At 38.4% G+C, this 21,104-nt stretch overlaps 4 protein-coding genes across 5 annotated transcripts in view; 1 reads left to right on the top strand and 3 right to left on the bottom strand.

Moving 5' to 3' along the window:
- Positions 1 to 527: 527 nt before the first annotated feature.
- Positions 528 to 1,753, bottom strand: LOC104823584 (cysteine-rich repeat secretory protein 4-like). Its single transcript, XM_010555213.2, has 2 exons — positions 876 to 1,753; positions 528 to 757 (listed from the first exon to the last, which is right to left on the bottom strand). Exons 1-2 carry the CDS (start codon positions 1,675 to 1,677, stop codon positions 693 to 695), a joined length of 867 nt encoding a protein of 288 aa, XP_010553515.1. The 5' UTR covers positions 1,678 to 1,753; the 3' UTR covers positions 528 to 692.
- Positions 1,754 to 2,544: 791 nt separating this feature from the next.
- On the bottom strand, positions 2,545 to 7,037 carry LOC104823582 (probable serine/threonine-protein kinase At5g41260). Of its 2 annotated transcripts, none has more exons than XM_010555211.2 (11): positions 6,914 to 7,037; positions 6,392 to 6,620; positions 6,093 to 6,313; positions 5,273 to 5,408; positions 5,025 to 5,158; positions 4,841 to 4,946; positions 4,520 to 4,605; positions 4,140 to 4,328; positions 3,759 to 3,911; positions 3,419 to 3,532; positions 2,545 to 3,201 (listed from the first exon to the last, which is right to left on the bottom strand). In XM_010555211.2, exons 2-11 carry the CDS (start codon positions 6,471 to 6,473, stop codon positions 2,959 to 2,961), a joined length of 1,464 nt encoding a protein of 487 aa, XP_010553513.1. In that variant the 5' UTR covers positions 6,474 to 6,620; positions 6,914 to 7,037; the 3' UTR covers positions 2,545 to 2,958. The 2 variants fall into 2 exon arrangements, with proteins under 2 accessions (XP_010553513.1, XP_010553514.1); XM_010555212.2 differs by having other exon boundaries at positions 6,392 to 6,508.
- A 9,007-nt stretch (positions 7,038 to 16,044) lies between these two features.
- On the top strand, positions 16,045 to 18,310 carry LOC104823580 (glutathione S-transferase T1). Its single transcript, XM_010555209.2, has 7 exons — positions 16,045 to 16,208; positions 16,296 to 16,369; positions 16,938 to 16,998; positions 17,218 to 17,271; positions 17,352 to 17,431; positions 17,578 to 17,786; positions 17,919 to 18,310. The coding sequence occupies exons 1-7, from the start codon at positions 16,144 to 16,146 to the stop codon at positions 18,111 to 18,113; spliced, it is 738 nt and encodes a 245-aa protein (XP_010553511.1). The 5' UTR covers positions 16,045 to 16,143; the 3' UTR covers positions 18,114 to 18,310.
- Positions 18,311 to 18,348: 38 nt separating this feature from the next.
- Positions 18,349 to 21,104, bottom strand: part of LOC104823581 (probable LRR receptor-like serine/threonine-protein kinase At1g63430) — a 4,291-nt gene continuing 1,535 nt past the window's right edge. Inside the window, exons 5-13 of the mRNA XM_010555210.2 lie at positions 20,911 to 21,051; positions 20,704 to 20,820; positions 20,538 to 20,602; positions 20,191 to 20,448; positions 19,893 to 20,098; positions 19,674 to 19,806; positions 19,437 to 19,594; positions 19,120 to 19,335; positions 18,349 to 18,868 (exon numbers count right to left, since the gene is read on the bottom strand). Coding sequence (XP_010553512.1) covers positions 18,617 to 18,868; positions 19,120 to 19,335; positions 19,437 to 19,594; positions 19,674 to 19,806; positions 19,893 to 20,098; positions 20,191 to 20,448; positions 20,538 to 20,602; positions 20,704 to 20,820; positions 20,911 to 21,051 — 1,546 coding nt within the window. The 3' untranslated portion in view covers positions 18,349 to 18,616. The remainder of the gene's footprint in view (positions 18,869 to 19,119; positions 19,336 to 19,436; positions 19,595 to 19,673; positions 19,807 to 19,892; positions 20,099 to 20,190; positions 20,449 to 20,537; positions 20,603 to 20,703; positions 20,821 to 20,910; positions 21,052 to 21,104) is intronic.

Below are 21,104 nucleotides of genomic sequence, written 5' to 3'. Positions count from 1 at the left end.
TATTTTGGGTTTTTGCTTTTAGTTTTTGGATTTTGGTTTTTAGTTTTTGGTTTTTGGTTTTTGGATTTTATAATATTTGAAAACTCAAAAAAAGTAGCTTTTGGTTTTTCATTGATTTTTTCACTAAAATGGCTTTCCAAGTTTTTAGGAAAAGTAATTTTGTAAAAACTTGAATGTTGTTTTTTTTGGTTTTTGGATTCTAAAAACTCTAAAAACTCCTACCATTCAAGGCCCAAAATCCAAAAACTAAATACAAAAACCCAAAATAAAAGCCATCTCCATTCAAAGCCCTAATATTAGTAATCACTGTTTTTCCAAGCTCAATGATGGCCGAAAGAAGCTCAACTGCGGCACGAATAATTAAACTACTAAATAAAATTGGATAATGGAATAAAACGAATGCTTCCTGATCCGTTGGACTCGTTATTCAATTTTATTTAATTAGACTATATTATAAAAATATCATTAGCTATATGACTATTTATATAGATAAAATTAATGTCTGATTATGATTTTGTCCACGGATAAAACCAAATTATTCCATTGATGATCATCACCAATTATTACATCTCCACAACAACTGAATCCATATATACACAGATATAAATATATATCGGACACACTTATATATATATATACACACACACACACACAAACACACACGAATAATAATCATATCCGATCAATTTTGATCACAGAATCAAAATCACAAATAGTGAAGCTACCGCCGGAACAACAATTCCCCTAATTCCTTTTCCTGCAAGAGCCAAACCCACAATCCATTCATTTTGACGTGAAAGAAATCAGTAGCATAAATATATTGGAATATTATAGATATATATATGTATATGTATATTTATAATCATCATGTTTACCTTTCATGTTAAACGAACCACTACCAATACTTGGTGATCCCAGAGAAGTGGTTTCGAACCTCAAGAGACATTTGGGAGTGAAGATCTGAGCCCACTGACACTGACTGCAGTAACCCGACATTTCTTGGAACGCAAGTCTCAAGCAAACAGTACAGTTCATTTGATCCAAATCAGGAGAGCATTGAACAATCGAATCCATATAATACGAGCCCTCGAATCCGATCACTCTTTCTCGATCTTTCACGAAATACGGAGTCGGGGATCCATTCGAAACCTTGCCGATCAGCTCGTTCATCTTCTCAGACAACCTTAGACCGAAACTTACAGTGTCTGGAGCACTTGTTACGGCATATCGTAAGATGTACGGTCTGTCTTCATTGACGGAGAAGAAAGACCAATCTGAGTAACGAACCATACATTCCTCGTAGAATATGAATGCTTCTTCATCGTCGGAAGAAGTGCAGTTCCGAACTATTTGGAGATTGGCTGTCGTTACGCAATCTTGGCATGTCGTCTGGCTGATATCTCCTCTGCATAGGAACATGCCACGTACCATATTAGGGTTTAGGCCTGACGTGGCATTGGAATAGCTGGCGAGAGAAGATCGAAGGCGGAGATTGGAGAGGACAGTGTCTCGGTTGGATTCATACAAGGCGGTTGACGTGAAGTTGTCTCTCAACTGGTTGCAGAAAGTGAACATGTACTTTGGTTGGGACATCGTCGTATTTGTCGTGAAGACGAGAGAAAACATGGTGATGAAGCAAAATGAAGAAGATATTTTGATGACGACCATTCTTGCCATTTGTATCTTTGATTTGTTTGAATCTCGAAAGGCTTTGTTAGTATTGTACCAATAACACAAGAAGATGCAATATACATATATATATTTGTGTGAGTATGATGAATTATTCAAAGAAATGAAGTATTCAGAGTATGGAGAATGATGAACTCAAAGAAAAATATTTTGCATTCAGGTGAATTTATCAAATCACGCTTTCATAGAGAATGGCTAATTTTGAATTTTTTATTTTATTCAACATTCTTTGTAAAGCATTATATTATAATGTTGATTTGATCTTTATTGAGAAGATCAAGTTTTAATGAAACTGTCTTTGCTGACTGTTCAACAATACTCTATTTATACTTTTATCAAGTTCTAAATGAATAGACGAATGGTTCAATTTTAAGGGTACGATTTTTTTTTTTTTTGGGTATGTGTTCAAAGGTACTAAATAAAAAAAACAATTAATACTAATTTTAAGTTGGCATAGCTAACTTGTTTGACACACACACATATTATATAGAGAGAGAGAGACCTACAAGAAATAACATTAAAGAAATGAACCGATAAGCAAGAGAGGTAAAATAAGTACCATGGGTATATAAATATTATATATATATATATATATTTCAAAATCCACAAAATTCAAAATCAGACCCCGACTACCGGATAATCGGTATGATCTCTAGAGGTGGACAAACGATGTAGTTATTTAAAAACCTAATCTAATACTATGTACTTAAATTTCATAGTAATACAACAACCCTTATCAAAAAAAAAAAACCTAATCTAATATAACCAAATTATAATCGAACCAAAGTGATTAAAAGTAAATAACTACTCGGTCATGAAATTAAAAATCTGAAATAACCGAAACTAAGTTATACGTAACCAAATAAACTGAATCATCCTTGCTCGTATACGGTATAGATTACAAAAAAAAAGTCCAATAATCACACCATTCATCACATCTCCACCACAAAAACAACCACCCTCCAAACAGAGCAGCGATTGATCAGTAGTACCACAGTTCTTCCACACCCACACCCCACAAAAAAAACATATATATATATATATATATGCAAATAAAAAGCAAAACCATCAACACCCAACTTACCAGAAATGCACACAGAAAGGATCAGAATGCAAACCGTGCCATACTGCAGCTTTAATAATCACCATTTGAGGATTGAGGGCAGGGTTTCGTTCTTCGGAGGAACAAAATCATTGATTGATTGTGGTTAGTATATATATTATAAAGCAGAATCATTCTTCTCCTCGGATCAGCCACACACAAACTCATCAAAGAGCGTGTCTTTTGGTTTCGAGCATGGATCCTTCTTTTAGAGTGGTATGTGCTTCGTTTTCCTGTCCAAGCACTATAAGAGCCGCTGCTTGAAGGTACGACGCGATATGCCAAGCAGGCGATATCACTTGCGCTTGCATTGCGTCGTTCAGTGCTTCTTGCGGCATCTCATTCATTAGATATGACAGACTTCTTCTCGCGTATATAGTTGGAGACAGCATCGTTCCCACCTCTATAAACTGCACAAGCACCGGAAAGATAATCCCTTTGTTCATTCAGGAATGTTAATTACTATCGATACAGACGGGAATGTTTAAGGGATCCCTCATTGAAATTCTGACAGGAAAAGACGGGAAAACACAGAACGGTGCCCTTTTCCGGAAAACTGAAAAAGAGTTTGTGATTGATTATGGGGGACAGATTTGAAAAGACGAGAGCAGAGCGGATGGCTCTAACCTGAGTATAGCCATCAATGGCAGTTGCAAAGTCTTTATGTCGGAAAGCTGCATCACCCTTTTTCTTAAAGTTCAGAGTTTCCTGCATCTGGTTGGTCCACATCTGGAAGGAAAGCTGAATTTTCACCCAAAAAAAATAAATAAAGATGAGACAAAGGTGATCAGATCAAAGAGGAGGGAGATGAAAGCCAAAGGAGGCAATGAATGATGCAGCCTTGAAGAGATACTTTGGAGCTAAGCAAAGTCAAGATAGTTGTATGCAAACCAAACAAATAAATATATATCGTCCGGTAGACATTACAAGAACACGTAAAAATCGCAGTTGGAGTTAAGAAACAAACCTCTGTGGCTGCACCGTCATCATCCTTATATCCAAGCTTTTCGATGATTTCATGTATGGCAGTTAGATCTGTTCTTAGACATGCTTCCCCGAGAGGTGAAAGAGGTGTTGATGCCACATTGCTAGGTATGCCCATCAATTGATGGGAAGGCGTCTACATGATCAACCATGTTTCTTGTGTTAGTGTTTGAAAAATATCTTACGGAATGAATGATGCCATTATCTGTCTAAATGCCCATATTTGGCTGATACTGCAGTAGCAGCAGAAGAGTAAGATACGAACTTATGGTGATTCAGCAGACGAAAAAGAATGTCTTTATCACCACAAAAGCTTAAGAAGGAAAAAGAGAATAAATCTTTTGATGATTGAAAATGAAAGAACCTCAATATCCTTCTGAAGCGGAATTAAAGAAGTAACCAACGATTTTGGGTTAGGCCTCTCCCGGGGCTCATATTGCAAGCATCTCGAGGCTATCCGTATTAATTCGGTGGCATCATCACTCGAAAATTGACCCTCCAAGCATGAGTCCATCAACATCTGAATGTTCCTGTCTCGTATTAGGTCCAGAGCCTAAGGTCCATCATACAAGTAAAAATAATTGATTAGCGAGATACCCGTTTGTGCTATAATATAGAACTACAACGTGGCCCTAAACATGACTTCAGGAAGAATGTGCCATAATCCAGGCCAATAATCATGTGGTATATATAACAGAAACACTCAGAAAATTTTTATATCCAAATGATGTCAGGAGATCTAACATGGCTTGGAGGAATGTGTTTTCCACTGAGAAGGTCGAGAAGTAGAGTTCCAAAGCTGTACATCACACTTTCTGGTGTCACGCGACCTGTAGAAAGAAACAATCATGCTGGCACTTAAACAAAAAGGCTATAACAAATCCGAAACACGAAACAATCATGTGGTATATAGTCAAATTAACCATGGCAGTCAGTTGCGATGATATAACACCGAAACACTTTAACAAAATATGAAAAGATTTCAGAGATCAACTCTGAATTGAAAGGAAATCGTCTTTTTTTTTTTCCCTCCGGCATGCACAGGTTATTTTGACAAAATAATACCTGTTCTTAGATACTCAGGAGGAGTGAATGCGAGATTGGTACTATAACTCTTTCCATCTCTACTGTTCTTCATTAAACCAAAGCATGACAGTCTTGGATTTGCCTCCTAAAAGAAAAAAGTGGATGTTTTATGTAAAACTGTACCAACATAATCAGAACAAAAAGCGTAAACACACCGACTTACATCGTCAAAGAGAACTCTGTAAGCATTTAGGTCATGGTAAAGTGCGCGTTCTTTGCTGGTACAATATTCTAGAGCCTGAGCAATATGTAGAGCTACTCTCAACCGCATAGCCCACTTCATTGGTTGTGATTCCCCTATGACACATGAAAGTTCTGTATATAAGTATCTGGAGATGAACTTCACTGAACCAAGGCATGAGCATACTGCAGCCAGGATATATATGAAGTTACAGTAAGGAAGGAACTTACAATGGAAAAGATGTTTTGCTAAAGTTTCATTTGGCATAAATTCTGCAACAAGTAGTCTTTCTTCACCTTCACAGCAACACCCTAGTAGATTTGCCAACCTATTGTTCCGCAGCTGGCCAACAGCTTTGGCCTCTTCCTGTTGTCACAGATTAAAACCCAGTAGGTTTAGATGTTTCTTGTACGGGAAACGTAGACACATTTCATAAATTATCATAACAACCAATAAAAAATATGAGATTATCTAACTTAAGCTGGAAGTTTAACTCGAGCATAGCAAACTTTCTTTTGAAAAATATCAAAGTCTAAATTTAGTAGTTGGCAATTGAAATCTAAATTTTGATACCTAGCAAACACAAACAACTAAGAATGAAATGTTTCGTTCAGAAAGTACTTCCATCACAGATGGATAACAACTTATGCTTGGTTACTATCCATGGTATGATTATCTCATTCTTAATATCAGCATAAGCAACTTACTCAAATGGCATCTACAAATTGTAATGACCTCATACATCTAGGAAAAGGTGCTAGTATGAACAAAAATACTCAACTAACATAATCAGTAAGCAAAATATGATCTCATGGAAAGACTGCAAAGCTCCTTTGAAAATGACTACTCCACATCACCAAGTTATTAATGGTCATTCAGCTCAAGATATGGAAACATTCCAACATGTGGTTCAACGGACAACTGACGACATAAAACTTCCAAATTTAGATTGACTCCACACATCAAACTAAATTGAGGGAAATTTAAGCAGACTTTGGCAGTTCTAAGCACATAAAAGACTATGCATTCAAGCAAAAACAACATTCTCACCAAAAACTGGCGGGCATCAGGCCATGCTCTACGATTAAACCTCTTAACAGCAATACGCCTTTGATTCTCCAGCTTCCCTTTGTACACCACATTTGGAGCTTTCTCTCCATGCTCTGAAACTATGTTCTCTACGGCAAAGCCCGAAGTAGCGATTCTTAGCGTCTCGATTGAGAATTCACGAAATCGGGGCAGATCACTTACTTCACCCCTCCTGTCGTCATCTGAAAATCCACCACAATGTCAGAATTCAATCAGAGAAATCCTAGAAACTCTCAGACAACTCAGCCATAGCCACCCACCTGAACCTGGAACCTCGTGATTCGAGGCCTCTGGCTCTGAAACACAGCAAAATGTAGAGAGCTTGGAGACCTCACAGCCCATTTTTCCGGAATTCCGATTAAACCATAAACCCTACACTGCTCATACGCTGATTATCAATCGAAATTTTCTTGCTTATCCGAATCAATCTATGAGCAACTTCAACGCTATTCCAGACGAAGATCGAAACCGAGTTGCTCTCGTTCCCAACTATAACAGAAATCACACCAACACGCAAAACGAGATCAAATCAAGAAACGAAGCATGATAAATTAACACGACTCTGACAACAAAAAAAAACAGACAGGAAATAACGAATCCAAACTCGGCGAACTAACTGAATTCCGAAATCGTCTTGCTTTTTCTCTACTTTTTCCTTCAACTTTCTCGGAGACCAAGCAGCACGGAGCAATGACAACTTTTTCTTTAAAAAATAGAAATGGAAAACAGCAAAGCAGCCTCACAAAGTCAACTCATCAAAGCACAGAGGAGACTCAACGCACCTAGAGAGAGGAGACTCGACGTCGAAGGAGACAGCGGCGGCGGCGGAGGCTCGACGGTGGCCGGAGACGACGAGGAGGCTCGAGCGGGTTCTGTGAGAGGGAGAGAGAATCGAGACGGGGAGTAGACTCGATCGTGCGTATTTGTCTTTTAGGTTTTAAAATTCTAATGGCAGTTTGGTAATATCCAAAATAAACTAGGGGCAATTGAGTGGGTGAGAAACAACTCACATTCGCTCTTCCAATTTGTATTTAATGAAATTAATAGCCACAGAAAAGTGTAAACAATAGATACATGACGCATTTGTTATCTGTGTATATCCAGCTAACTTTAATGTATATAATAAAACAACATGGACACCTATACATATATTTGATTACTCACCATAATTACTAGATTATATATATATATATATAAATAAACTGTGAGTTAATGTTTGGAAATGGGTTATAGTTAAATTATTCATACAAATATAAATATGAAGGGATATAATAATATCGGTGTTGGTCGGAATTGCATGGAGAATGATCTTTTTGGTTGGATAAGGCAAATTTTAGTTCACATAAATTATTTATTTTCCACCGACATAACGCTCAAATGTTTTGTTTTTCTTCCAACAGTGAAAAGCTTTTAAGTTTATTGCCTTTTTGCCGACCATCCCGTGGTACGTCCACAGGGAATTGAAAATCCCCTACATATAATACATATTGGAAATTCTAAAAAGAGATTCATACAGATTGCTTTGAATTTTCAAATTATGCATATGGTTTGAGAATTTATATGGTGGACTATTCAAACCAATATATATATGTGTGTATATATGTATTACCGTACATACGGGGCAAAAAAGTTGACGGCAGTTGCGTACAAATCATATAGTGTAGGACGAAATTCTTCCGTTTTGGGCCTCTAACGGACCAATATATGATTGGGCCTAAAGCGGCCCAGAATTATTAAGGCCTGGAAACGGCTCAACACGACCGCATGTTATTTGGGCCGAAACATTTTAAGCAAAAGTTTACCATTTTTTTTTTGGTATGAAAGTTTACCACTTGGTGGTGTGTGTGTGTGTATATAATTTGATGTAAATAATTAAATAATAAAAAAAATTAATTCAATTTTCGGTTTTACAGGTCCTGGCTTGTAGCTTTGTGTATGGAAGTTCAAAGGCCAAGATCCTGCAGCAATGACCAGATGGCCAGGTTTGGCCAGGTCGCTTGACTCTCATCATCTGACTAGTATTGACTTGACTCGGGGATGAATCCAATTGCCTAACTTTCAGAACAGCACAGGAAACTAGAGTTCTGTACATAAAAAATGTGTTGTAGATTTTTACTTTGGAGTTCCTGGTAATGTTGCAAGATTGGTCCGAGATAGGTCTCGTCTTGTCAGTTCCCAGGAATCAGGATAACATTTTTAAATTTATTTAAAAAATATTTTATTTTTTTATTAGAATTCATTGGATATCTATAGACATTTAAAACATATGAAGATAAACCACACGACAGAGGAAAGAGATGAACATTAACGCATCAATTGTGGTTGTTTGCCAAAAAAGTAAAATTCAAAAAAAAAAAAAAGTCTCACAACAACAACTCGAACGATCAAACGGCACATGTCTGGATGAACTCGAGGATCTTGTGGTGTAACCTAACACGACCAGTCTCTGCAATGTCTCCCAAATCATTGGTCCACTTTTGTAAAGACTGGAGATTCGCCTTCAGAAGCTCAACATCTTCCTCAAGCTTCTCCACCGGTCCGAACCCAAACCTTGTTTTGATCAAATTCTTAGTCAGACGTCGGATTAATGGTATGAAAGCGATCATCATCTCGGAATAGAACTCGAAAGAGCAGGCATCTCCCCCCGCCAAATCCAGCATCTCGCAACGTGTTTGATTCGGCTTCGACTCCGCCAGGCCGAGAATAGGGAGGATTCGATCAGACTCGAGAGGTTAGCGATGTGCTTCCGACAATCGCTGATCTTTCGGGCAAAGTCTTCCATGAAAGACGATGAATCATCGGAGCTGCGTAAGTGGCGGAGGGCCTTTGCGAGATTCAGAACACTTCCATACTGTCGGAATCCACACAGCGCTCCCTCCATGATTCTCTCGTCATCTCGAGCTTTTACCAGAAACGTTTTTGCCTGTTGGCACAACTCTAACGCAGAGTCAGTGGCGGACAAGAGGGCAATGACGAGATCCAGCAGCGCTTGGGCTTCGAAGAGTTTGTCGAAAGACCCTTCCACTTTGATCGTTGGCAATGCAGAGAAGATTCTGCGACGGAGATCAGAAAGATCCATTCTTTTCTTTAAGACCAGAGAAAAAAACAGACAGAACTTATAATTTACAAATAGTATAGTACGTAATGACGTAATCAAACATCAGTTTTGTTCTTTGTTGTCTGGGTTTCAAAGAAAAGAGAACAAAGAGTTGCTGAAATGAAAACATCTTCTTCTTCTTCTTATCCATTTATTTATCTGTTGAAATTCTTTACAAGAAAAAGAAAAACATGAATCAGTCTACATCAGTCAGAAACTCCAACATCTTGTCGGATCGTACAACTTTCTCAAAGACATCCAACCATCGTTCCAAATCTTGAATCTTGATCTTTGACAGCGTAAGCTCTCCCTCCAGAAACTTGTCTTCTCCCTCGAGCATCTCCATGGCCCCAAAGTCTATTCTTATGCACATACGATGAACCCTATCAAGAACCATCTTTGAACAGAACCTCAAAGCAAACGCATCTCTCTTCACCTCGCTCAGCATTTCGCGTCTCTCCCGATGGCTGGAGAACACCCTGGAAACCCATTTGCCGATCGAGAACGAGGAATCCATTGCTAGCAGCAGCCTCTCTAGGTTCGAAATAATCTTCCGAAAATTCCTATACTTTTGGACGAAATCATCGATGAATGACATATCGTCGAAACATGATTCGAAGTTCAGGGCATCTCTAAGAGTTGAAACACTCGAGTCCTTGCCGAATTCGCGAAGCGCTTCCACGGCGATTCTCTCGTCATCTTTAGCTTTTCCCAGAAAAGTTTTCGCGCTTTCGTAGAACTCCAAGGCAGAGTCAGTGGCGGACAAGTGGGCGATGACGAGATTCCGGAGTTCCCGGTCTTTGATCGTTGGCAATGCAGAGGAGATTCTGCGACGGAGATCCGAAAGAGCCATTGTCGTTCCTTCTCCTTTCCTTGAGATCAGAAGAAAAAAAGAAATACAGAGAGAGAATCGCAACAAGAGGCTATCTGTGGAAGAAGGGAAGATGATGTTGTTCGTTCGTGTGTGTACTCGTCGAGGGTATTTATTGAGGAGATTTTCCATTTCTCTCTCTCCAATTTTTCTTAATTTTTGAATGAAATTGAATGATGTTTCCTTTTTTCTTGAAGCAGAGAAATGGAAAAGTTAGGGTTTAAGTTTAAATTTTAAAATGAAATTAAATTTTAATGAATTAAGTTAATTCTTTTTTTTTATTTAGTTCTTCCTTTATTAATTTTCGATTTAATGAATTAAGTTTAAGTCATGTTTTTTTTTTTATAAGAAACAATCTTTAATAACAGGGGTTTTCTCATTCTCAAACCCCAAAATTCGGAGGAGACGGGATTTAGCTGGAAGATGAATATGGAGATAATTATCCAAATTAGGGCATATCGAGCTGAGGAGTTTGTTCAGAGAAGAAGCCCCAATGGGATTCGATCGCATGGCGATGGGGAGATCGGAGAAAGAGTAGCATCAACTCAACAGATGGGTTTTCCATGTTTTGGAGTTCGTGGAGAAAGTGTCCTAAGATTTCATTGTCGGAAAATTCGGGAGCTCATCTGTCCGAAAGAGACCGATTCGCCTTGAGGATGATGTTTCCCAGTTTCTGCTACTGTTTTCATCGCAGCAGGTGCTAGATTTCCAATGTCCGGACGCGTCTTCTTGCTTTGAAGGGGAACCGTTCGGGTTAGGTACAGCTTTATCATCGGCTATTCAACGATGGTAGCTCGGAGGGGAGCAGCTGAATCAGTTCCTCAAGAGCTCCAAATGCGTTTTCAAATGGGACACCATCAACAAGCTCCGCAGCCACCCCCTTTATTGCCCTGCACTCAAGGTCTGAACGTGAAACCCGTCGAAATATGGTTGTTACCATTGAGTGAATGCTCGTCGGAATCTTCGATTTATTTGGGATGCGTCAATGGCCACTGTTGAGTGAATATAGAAATGGGTATAGTTAAGGATGGGGAAATTGTTGGGGGGTTTCTCAGTGGATGTTTGCCTCTGAAACAGGCATTTTCTGAGCAGATGTATGGTATCTAGCCAGTTTATGCCTCTGGCTTATCGCACTCCTGATAGAGAACTCGTGTCTTTTGTTGTTAGCTCCCCAAAGCTATGGAAGATAGAGGTATGAACAAGACAGTGTGCGATCCATCTCGACCTTGTTGCCAGAGCTCGGGGAACTGCTGCTGCGGAGAATTACTTTGTCGATCTTCCAGAGACATCTAAAACTCGTTCTTATCACAGCCTCATGACCCTTTACACAAAGACCGGTCGGTTCCAGCAATCATCCAGGAAATGATGAAGGCTGAGAACATCATGTCTGGATGAGAGGGCTTTGGCTGCTACTACTAAGGATATTTCTGGAGGAGATGAATAGAAATGGAAGACTTGCTCCTGATTGGACTACTTACAGCAACCTGGCAACGGCACACGTTGAAGCCGGTTTGTCTGAGAAAGCCGAGAAGGCCCTTCAGGAACTGGAGAGAAAAAAATGATCATGCGGGTTTATCAGTTTCGGGTGGGTGAGCCCTTATTCTCTCGACGCATCATCAATTTGGGGCTTTCTCTTTCTCAAACCCCAAAATTCAGAAGAGACCGACGCAGAAAGATCTTTTCCGGTTCTTGGTTCTTTTGCTTTGTCCTGGGTACAGGAAATAAAGAGAGATTTCTTGATTCTGGTTGCAGGGTCCTGACTAGGGGGGAGGATACGTGAAACTGTCTAAAGAGCTCTCTTTTCACCTAGGAAGCACTCTTGACGGGTATTGTTGTGAAATGGCGAAACATTCGGTCTGTTTTCTATACGAAGCTGGGGGTTTAGATACGTAGTTTCTGTGTGTGTTTGGTGGGATACCTGTGGTACAAAACTTGATGCTTTGAGGGGTAGGTGTGAATGGAAGATACTATGTCTGAATCCTTGAAGCTGGTCCCTCAGTTGATGAGCTAACTACCGTTGGGATCGTCTTCTGGATCCAAATTTCACATGGAAATCATCAGCCGAGTTTGTTCTTGAGAGATATGGGTGTCCATCTTTTTCAGTTGCAACTTGTCAGAAACTCGGGTACGTTTTCTATTACCATTGTTGTCCCCTCTTTTGTGTCAGACCGAGGTTAGCTTCGATGATGGGCTTTCGAAATTATGACAATGGAAGCACAATGAGGAATCTTTTGCAAAGAATCTGCTCCCAACAGTTTGTCGCCCTTTTCATATGAAATGCTTCATCGTTCACAAAGGATCCAAACGCTCTCATTCATCCTCCCTGTAGTATATTTATTTTAACGTGTTTTTTTTTTAATCTTCAAATTAAAAACAAACAAACAAAAAGATCACATGAATAACCCATAGTTTGTTTAATTCCAAAAAAATTTAGATTAGAACTAGGCTGGACGTTTCAGTTCGGTTCTTCGGAACCGGACCGAACCGAACAAAAAAAAAACAGTACTTTCCTGACCCGAAACTGTTCTTAATTCCCGAACAGTACCATTTTTAGAGAACCGAATTTTTTCAGAACCGAACCGAACCGAACTTTAAAAATCTCGAAAAACCGAATATTTTTAAAGGAAATCTATCTTTTTTTTAATAAAACCCGGAACCGAATCGATACCGAAACCGAACCGAACTGAACTGAATACAATATAAAAATCGATTGGTACCTATTTTTGTAAAACCGAAATAACCGAACCGATCTATTCTCGTTCGGAACCCGAACCGTTTCTCGAAATGTCCACCCTAATTAGAACAGCGTAAAAGATATTAATATACAAGCTTTATTAGCCAAAAAAGAACTTTTTGCAAATAGACATATTTATAGATATAGAATGTTTAGATATATTTATATTATAACATATTAGCATATTTGTGTTGTTTCTCATTCTATATATATGCATACCTTTTCAACACTAATATCATAATAATAAAAGCCATCCGTATTTTTCTAACATTGCGTACTATATTTTATTTTCTAATATTTCAAACTGAATATCACGAGACTCTTTCGCATAAGAACTTTTTCTTTGTATTTACTTATTTATTTTCAATGAGCATTTAAAAGACATATTTTACCCTAATAATCAAACAAACGTTATTCTTCATAACCTAATGAATTCCAATGCAATGAGAACATCAAATTTAAAAGACCTTTTCTACTCTTATTTGATTATGAACATGTTTTTACAACTTTAATTTCATTTTTTTTCTTATCATCAAACGAATTTTTGCTAATTCTTTAACTAAGTTGATGTAATTGTCTGTTTGAGGAGGAAAATTATGTCCCATGTACATTCTGATCTTTGATCTTGAAAACGGAGAAACCACAATGAAATAAGGAGTGCTTGTTATGGATGGGCCATAGAAGTATTCGCTCGTTAAGATTGGCTTATGAAAACTCGAAACAATCTTGAGGGGGACGTTAAAGATAATGAAACAAAACACCTTATCTACGTTGCGAGTTATACTTGATTCATATTGAGGTATATCCGGGCAAAGTATCTTAGTCATATTTCGTATTGTTCGGCCACTTAAGAATGAGTTTAGCATCCTATAATCATGTTAATCGTTGGAGAATCATGAGTAAAACGAGAGAAAAAAAATCAATTCAAGAATAAATCTCAAGAGATCACACCAAATCTGTCAAGGTCACTCCTAATTTACAAGAAATCGACACTAATCAAGACTCTACTTCCTTTTTGGGGTTAAATGTGAATGTGTATATAATCAAAGTTTCAGTTTGGCGATACAAATTTTTCACGGACCCCACTAATTTGATTTTTTTCATATATTTTGTGATGTTAGTTAATAAAAAAAATTAGTCTATTGTTTTTTTGTTATTTTCTATTTTCAAGTTTTTTACTTTTTTTAGACAAATAAAAAATATTGTCAATTTAATTATAATAAAATAAAAACTAAAACAAAAGAAGAAATATTTGTAAAAATTGTAAATTTAAATAATCTTTGTTATTTTTTATTTATTTGTTTTTATATGTTTATTATACTTATAAATTTATCTGTATATATATTTATTGAATTTTTATTTGATTTAGTAGAAAGTTCAACCGATAATTTACTAAAAAAATCTAACCCATAATACATTAAATTTTTAATTTTTGAGTCATTGTCTAGTTTATTTTATCAAAAATATAATTCAAACAATTATAAATGGAGTTATATAAATATATTTTAAAAAATAAAAAATCATAGAATTTATTTGTTGAACCTAAATATTTTTAGATAAAATTTTATAATATATATTTATATTTATATTTATATTTTTATTACTATTATTTTGTTGCCCCCATCGATAAAATTTTCTGCGTCCGCCACTGGATACACCCCGGTTGTGTAAAACCGTACAAAAACGCAATGGAATTTCCATGGCACGTGGCTTGCTACATAACAAGAGTGGTTTTTAGCTGCACTTTTATTCCTTACTACTTTGCAGTTTAAGATGATTTACATTACCTTTTTTTTTAATTTCGTCCGACGTTTATTGTGTATATATTTAGATGTATATTGTACATAATATATTGTTACATTGCCTTGTTTTTTTTTATATAATTTTTCTATTCATCCGCGCGTAAATAATTTACAAATAGTATATAGGACGTCATGACGTAATCAAAACATCAGTTTTGTTCTTTGTTGTTTGGGTTTCAAAGAAAAGAGAACAAAGAGTTGCTGAAATGAAAACATCTTCTTCTTCTTCTTATCCATTTATTTATCTGTTGAAATTCTTTACAAGAAAAAAAAACATGAATCAGTCTACATCAGTCAGAAACTCCAACATCTTGTCGGATCCTACAAGTTTCTCAAAGACATCCAACCATCGTTCCAAATCTTGAATCTTGATCTTTGACAGCGTAAGCTCTCCCTCCAGAAACTTGTCTTCTCCCTCGAGCATCTCCATGGCCCCAAAGTCTATTCTTATGCACATACGATGAACCCTATCAAGAACCATCTTTGAACAGAACCTCAAAGCAAACGCATCTCTCTTCACCTTGCTCAGCATTTCGCGTCTCTCCCGATGGCTGGAGAACACCCTGGAAACCCATTTGCCGATCGAGAATGAGGAATCCATTGCTAGCAGCAGCCTCTCTAGGTTCGAAATAATCTTCCGAAAATTCCTATACTTTTGGACGAAATCATCGATGAATGACATATCGTCGAAACATGATTCGAAGTTCAGGGCATCTCTAAGAGTTGAAACACTCGAGTCCTTTCCGAATTCGCGAAGCGCTTCCACGGCGATTCTCTCGTCGTCTTTAGCTTTTCCCAGAAAAGTTTTCGCGCTTTCGTAGAACTCCAAGGCAGAGTCAGTGGCGGACAAGTGGGCGATAACGAGATTCCGGAGTTTCCGGTCTTTGATCGTTGGCAATGCAAAGGAGATTCTGCGACGGAGATCAGAAAGAGCCATTGTCGTTACTTCTTCTTTCCTCGAGATCAGAAAGAAAAAAAGGCAGAGAGAGAATCGCAACAAGAGGCTATCTGTGGAAGAAGGGAAGATGATGTTGTTCGTTCGTATGTGTACTCGTCGAGGGTATTTATTGAGGAGATTTTCCATTTCTCTCTCTCGAATTTTGAATGAATGTTGTTTCCATTTCGTGAAATTGAATGATGTTTCCTTTTTTCTTGAAGCAGAGAAATGGAAAAGTTAGGGTTCAAATTTTGAAACTGAGAGAATTTTGTTTTCATGAATTAAGTTTTTTTTTTCTTTTTAGTTCTTCCTTAATTAATTTTCGATTTAATGAATTATGTCAAGTCATGCTTTTTTTTTAATAAGAAAAAAAAGGGGTTTTCTCATTCTCAAACCGTTTTCTAGCGTGAAAAACGGCACGTAATCTCTCTCCCTAATGCAAAAACATCAATCCGTTTTGTTCGTGAGGTCGGGCATTTTCCCCCAGATTATTTTACCCCTATCGAGTTGTGATCCACAACAGAACCGCCATAGCTGAAGCAAGAAGAAGAAGAAGAAGAAGAAGAAGAAGATGAAGCTTAAAGTGTATTCAGATCGGATGTCTCAGCCGTCTCGTGCGGTCATCATTTTCTGCAAGTAATTTCGTTGTTTTCACACTTCCATTGAAAAAATTAGGGTATTTCTCTGTGGGTTGTATGAATTTCTACAACTTTTTTTTCCTAGGGTTAATGGAATCGAGTTCGAGGAGGTCGTGTTATCCTTGGCGAAGCGTAAGCATTTATCCCCAGAATTCAAAGGTTCATCACCTTTTCCCCCTTTTGCGTCTTAAAGTCTAGATTTTTTTTTTATTTACCAAAAATCTGATAAGACTTGAGAGAGTATGAGATTTCATATGGGTGTTTGTCGTTTAATGGGTAACCGAGTAGTTGGATTGATCATCTGTAATTAACTTTGTCAAATCTGAGTGATGTAAGTTTCATGGATTAGATATGTTTTTGTATGTGTTTGAAACTTGGAAATGCTTACAATATGGTGAACCCATCTGTTCAGAATCTATGACAGTAATAAATGTTGAAGGTGAATGAATTGAGGTTATTATAAGTGCATGCTCCCACTAAAACATGGACGAAGATATGAAAAGCTGATAGGCATCATTACAGCGTGATCAGCTCGATACCATTGCAGTTCGAGCCTGCAGTATAATGTTTTGTTGATCTATTGCAACTTTTAATAGATTTCATCTTACGTTCGTGTGTGTGTCTCTATTTGCATTTGACTCTTCGAGAATGAACTAGTTAGTGGAAGCTGCATCCTGTTCATGATGATTCTACTTCTGACTCAGTGTTCGGATGCCGTGTTTTCCAGAAATTAACCCGATGGGGAAGGTGCCGGCTATTGTTGATGGCAGATTTAAGCTCTTCGAGAGGTGCTCGATATAATTTCTTCCCTTTATTTCAGCAGATGGCAGGGTAGAACCGTATAAGGAAATAGATAGCAGAGGAATAAAAAGACTTCTTTTTTTTTCACGTCATTGGGTCTTTTTCTTCAACATGCTTGACGAGTCTAAGTGATAACTCTTGTGTTGCTTACTATTTCACTCCATTGTATCTACTTCTATTCACCTTCTAATAATTTGCGGTTGCAGTCACGCCATCCTGATCTACCTTTCATCAGCATTTCCTGGTATCCCTGACCATTGGTGAGCTATACTTTCTGTCAGTTGTCTTGATGCTCAGTATGATCTTATAATGTTGAAACAGTTTCACATTTTGAATTTAGGTATCCGAACGATCTTTCCAAGAGGGCCAAGATTCACTCGGTCTTGGATTGGCACCACTCCAATTTACGTGCTGGTGCAGGTGCGGATTATGGTTATATTCCTCTAGGATCTCTATTCACACCTTGTTCAATCAATATTGATATTAAAACAGCTATAGAAACAATTAAGAGTGCCAATAAACATCTGTGTACATGTTTATCCGCTGAAAAACACTTATTATTTCAGCCGGATATGTTCTGAATACCGTGCTAGCTCCATCCCTCGGTCTTCCTTTGAACCCACGAGCAGCAGCTGAAGCCGAGAAGTTGCTATCTAAGTCTCTGTCCAAGCTAGAGACTTTCTGGCTCAAGGGCAGTAATAGCAAGTTCTTGCTCAGCAGCAACCAACCATCCATAGCTGATCTGAGCCTTGTCTGTGAACTAATGCAGCTGCAGGTATTTAAGTTGCTGTTGATCAACCGAATAGAAAGACCTTGGGGACTTATTTTGGATTCCAACTAGCCGATTAAAAAACTTTAAATGTAGTTTCATTCGACTTCTGACTCTGATGTTCGTTTGGTTTTGCAGGTTTTGGAGGAAAAAGATCGACTTAGATTGCTCGGTCCCTATGAGAAAGTTCAGAAATGGATCGAGAATACGAGAAACGTTACCATGCCACACTTTGATGAAGTTCATGAGATCCTTTTCAAAGCCAAAGAAAGAATTCAGAAGCAAAGGGAGACTGGAACTGGCTCTAAGCAGGGACTCCGATCTAAGATGTAAAAACGTTATACATTTGGTTATGCATTCTAATCAGAGGAATTGAATGATTGAACTATGCAAGTTTTCAGATCATGTTTGTGAACTATAAACCTAGAAAATTGGGATCAATTTGAACCAAACCGGGTTGGTTCGGTATTGTGGTGAAGTTGTAAAACAAAAGCAAAGGAAAAGAAGGAAGCCAGTCCATTGCTTTGGCATTGTTTTAGCATATGCTTATATCACACACACGTCCATATGTTTATATATCAACTGTTTGACCTGAAAACATTTCTCAACATCACATACTTCTCACTAAGTACACAGAGTCTTACCTCTATGTTCCCTTTTCACCAAATATCCTCTCCTCTACATACAAACATACCCCAGACCCGGGAAAAAAACCGAGGTTGAACACTGTCAAATCAAAAAGACATGAATGTAAACACCATTAATTGATTTACAGAGTTGGCTTAGTTAGCAATGGAGTCTTTTTCTTCTTCTTTCTCCTCAGGATCTTGAACTCATCACGAGGCAAGTGCAAGCTCGGCCCAGGCCAAAGAAGAAGACCTGAGCTCTGCAGAGATTGACAGACTGATTCTGCTCTCCAACATCTCGCAGAAGTCTTGCATTGATGGAGGCAGAGGCTTGTCCTGGTCTGGGTTTATGCATTGGCTGGTCACTTCACATATAGCCTTCAGCTCTTCCTGCTTGAAGTGCTTCAGCTCCGGATCCACCAAATTCCCCATCACATCCGGCACTTCAATGAATTCCTTTGCCTGCAATTCACACCCGCATTGGTTTCATCACGGCAAAGTTCAAAACTTTAGTCATCAAAAACAGGTGAGTAGGACGATCTTTGCACCCAGGAAACAAAGTCTCCAAAAGGACCACGTAGCCAAATTATACAATCCTTCCTGAGCAGCTAATGGTGTACCCATTTGGTTAAAGAACCAAAGTTTGAATCTTGCTTAGTATTAATGCCATCAATATAGGAAGGAAGGGATCTTAGGAGGGATTGGGGGTTTACCCATTCAACGAGGCAACCCTTGTCTTTGCAGTAAGGAGGTCTTCCACTGACAATTTCCAGCAAAAGAACACCAAACGCGTAGATATTTCCCTGCACATCCAAATATCGACGTTCCATTGCGTTAGGGAGTACACAGATAGCACCCTGGCTACTGATATTTCTCGAGTTCTTCTCCGATCTTGCGAGAATCGTCTTCCAGCACTCGAAATCAACCAGCTGCAGCAGATGCCAGATAGAAAACTTGTTAAGAAATCAGAGACTAAATCTAGTGGGTGTTGAGGTAATGTTTTGTCAAGAATGGACCAATATAACAATACCTTAGGAGTGAAATCTTCAGTGAGATATACTGCGTTGGAGTTCAACTCAGAGATTGTGAATGGAGGATTGAGTTCTGTATGAAGGTACTTCAGACCACGAGCAATTCCTATAACGATTTTCATGCGTCTTGCCCATGATAACAATGATCCTTCTCCACCTGCAGCAGAATTCATCATGAGGGTATCACAAAAACTACTCATGAAGACAGCACAGCTCAAAGGATGTCTGGTTATTACAGTGTAGGTGCTCATAAAGTGTTCCATTTGATGCGTATTCAAAGACAAGCATCCTTGTGAATGGTGTGCTCTCTTTGCAGTATCCGAGTAATTTTCCCGCATTCTCATGGTTGAGCCTAGCTAAATCCGAAACCTGAACAATAAATGGCCAAGAACGGTCAGGTTTTTACTGACGTTCTTCGGGCAAGACAGGATGAGAATAAACACAAAGATCGACACCTCTCTTTGGAAATAAAGCTCGAGGTAGCCAGTCCAATCTTCTTCTTTGATGCACAGAGATATCACAGCAATCTCCATTCCTCCTTTGATTGTTCCTTTGTAGACCTGACTATCAGCAGAAGAACCAATGATATTGCTGAAGTCCTCACATGCCACTTCAAGCTCTTGCCTTGTGAATCTTCTTACATCCTTCAGCATTTCAGAATCTGCAATAGAAAGACAGATCTGTTACTTTTGCTCCATAAGTATGATTGCCGGGTTTGTATTGAAAGGTGGAATCTTTCGAAGAGTCTTAAACCTGTGTATACTGTGAACTTCTCCTTTTCACTTGCTGATTTCTTCCAGGGAATGATGAGAGAAGACCTATTGTTGCACCTGTGAATTGCAGAGAAGACTGCAACCAAGAGAAAGATACCGACCATTGATCCCGTGACTATCTCGAGAGCCAGAAGCCATGAGGGTCTCGATGCTTTATGATGCTTGGACTCGGTTTCAGCTGGCCGGTGCTTAAGGGTAGGGCTAGGACTTTGACGAGTTTTAACCAGTGGAGCACCGCCTGCCAAGAACAACGTTACTATGGAAACTAAAGAACATTTGCAGAGAACTTTTCAAATGTAATGTATTGAGACTCATATCATATCTTACCACATTGGGTAGGAGGTCGCTGTTTAGGATCCTTGTTTTGCAAGCAGTTCCCTTGAAAGCTCGTTCTAGGACGATCCCAAACAACAAATAAGAAATTACCAGAAGACAGGACATGAAGAAAGAAAACAAGACAGCCTAGTAGACAAGGGTCTTGTAAGAACAGTACATTGGAAGGTACTCCAAACACTTTGGAATGCTTCCCACGAAGAAATTGTAAGAGAAGTCTGCAACTTTTAAGGTAGATGACTTGCACAATCCGGTAACGTTTGAACTTGAAGCAACCCTGATTGGCCAAAAACCAACAGTGACAAAGGAATTCGATAGGCATTTCCATAATAGATGATAATTATTCATATTTTGCCTCTCAACTTACATTCTTGACGAGTAGTGTGATGTTCCAGTAACAGGAAGACTTCCTTGAAGCCTGTTCCTGTCCAGATGGAGTTCTCTGAGGTACTTCATGTTACCGAAATCTGGAGGTAACTTTCCGGTCAAACCATTGGACTGAAGGTTTCTGCAAACATTAAACAAAGCAGTAACTTCAGAACAAACCCCCCCCCCCCCCAA

The sequence above is a fragment of the Tarenaya hassleriana genome, unplaced genomic scaffold (assembly GCF_000463585.1).
Source record: "Tarenaya hassleriana unplaced genomic scaffold, ASM46358v1 Cleome4, whole genome shotgun sequence".
NCBI lineage: Eukaryota > Viridiplantae > Streptophyta > Magnoliopsida > Brassicales > Cleomaceae > Tarenaya > Tarenaya hassleriana.
The sequence above is the reverse complement of the archived record's forward strand: the minus strand, read 5'-3'. Positions and strand labels throughout refer to the sequence as shown.

Coding starts and splice junctions, on each gene's coding strand:
- LOC104823584 (XM_010555213.2), bottom strand. CDS start 1,677: ATGGCAAGAATGGTCGTCATCAAAATATCTTCTTCATTTTGCTTCATC. Junction 758..875: donor TGGTTCGTTTAACATGAAAG/GTAAACATGATG, acceptor TGGCTCTTGCAG/GAAAAGGAATTAGGGGAATT.
- LOC104823582 (XM_010555211.2), bottom strand. CDS start 6,473: ATGGGCTGTGAGGTCTCCAAGCTCTCTACATTTTGCTGTGTTTCAGAG. Junction 4,947..5,024: donor ACAGAGTTCTCTTTGACGAT/GTAAGTCGGTGT, acceptor TTTTTCTTTTAG/GAGGCAAATCCAAGACTGTC. Junction 3,202..3,418: donor CCATTGATGGCTATACTCAG/GTTAGAGCCATC, acceptor GTGCTTGTGCAG/TTTATAGAGGTGGGAACGAT.
- LOC104823580 (XM_010555209.2), top strand. CDS start 16,144: ATGAAGCTTAAAGTGTATTCAGATCGGATGTCTCAGCCGTCTCGTGCG. Junction 16,370..16,937: donor TTTATCCCCAGAATTCAAAG/GTTCATCACCTT, acceptor CGTGTTTTCCAG/AAATTAACCCGATGGGGAAG. Junction 17,432..17,577: donor CAATTTACGTGCTGGTGCAG/GTGCGGATTATG, acceptor TTATTATTTCAG/CCGGATATGTTCTGAATACC.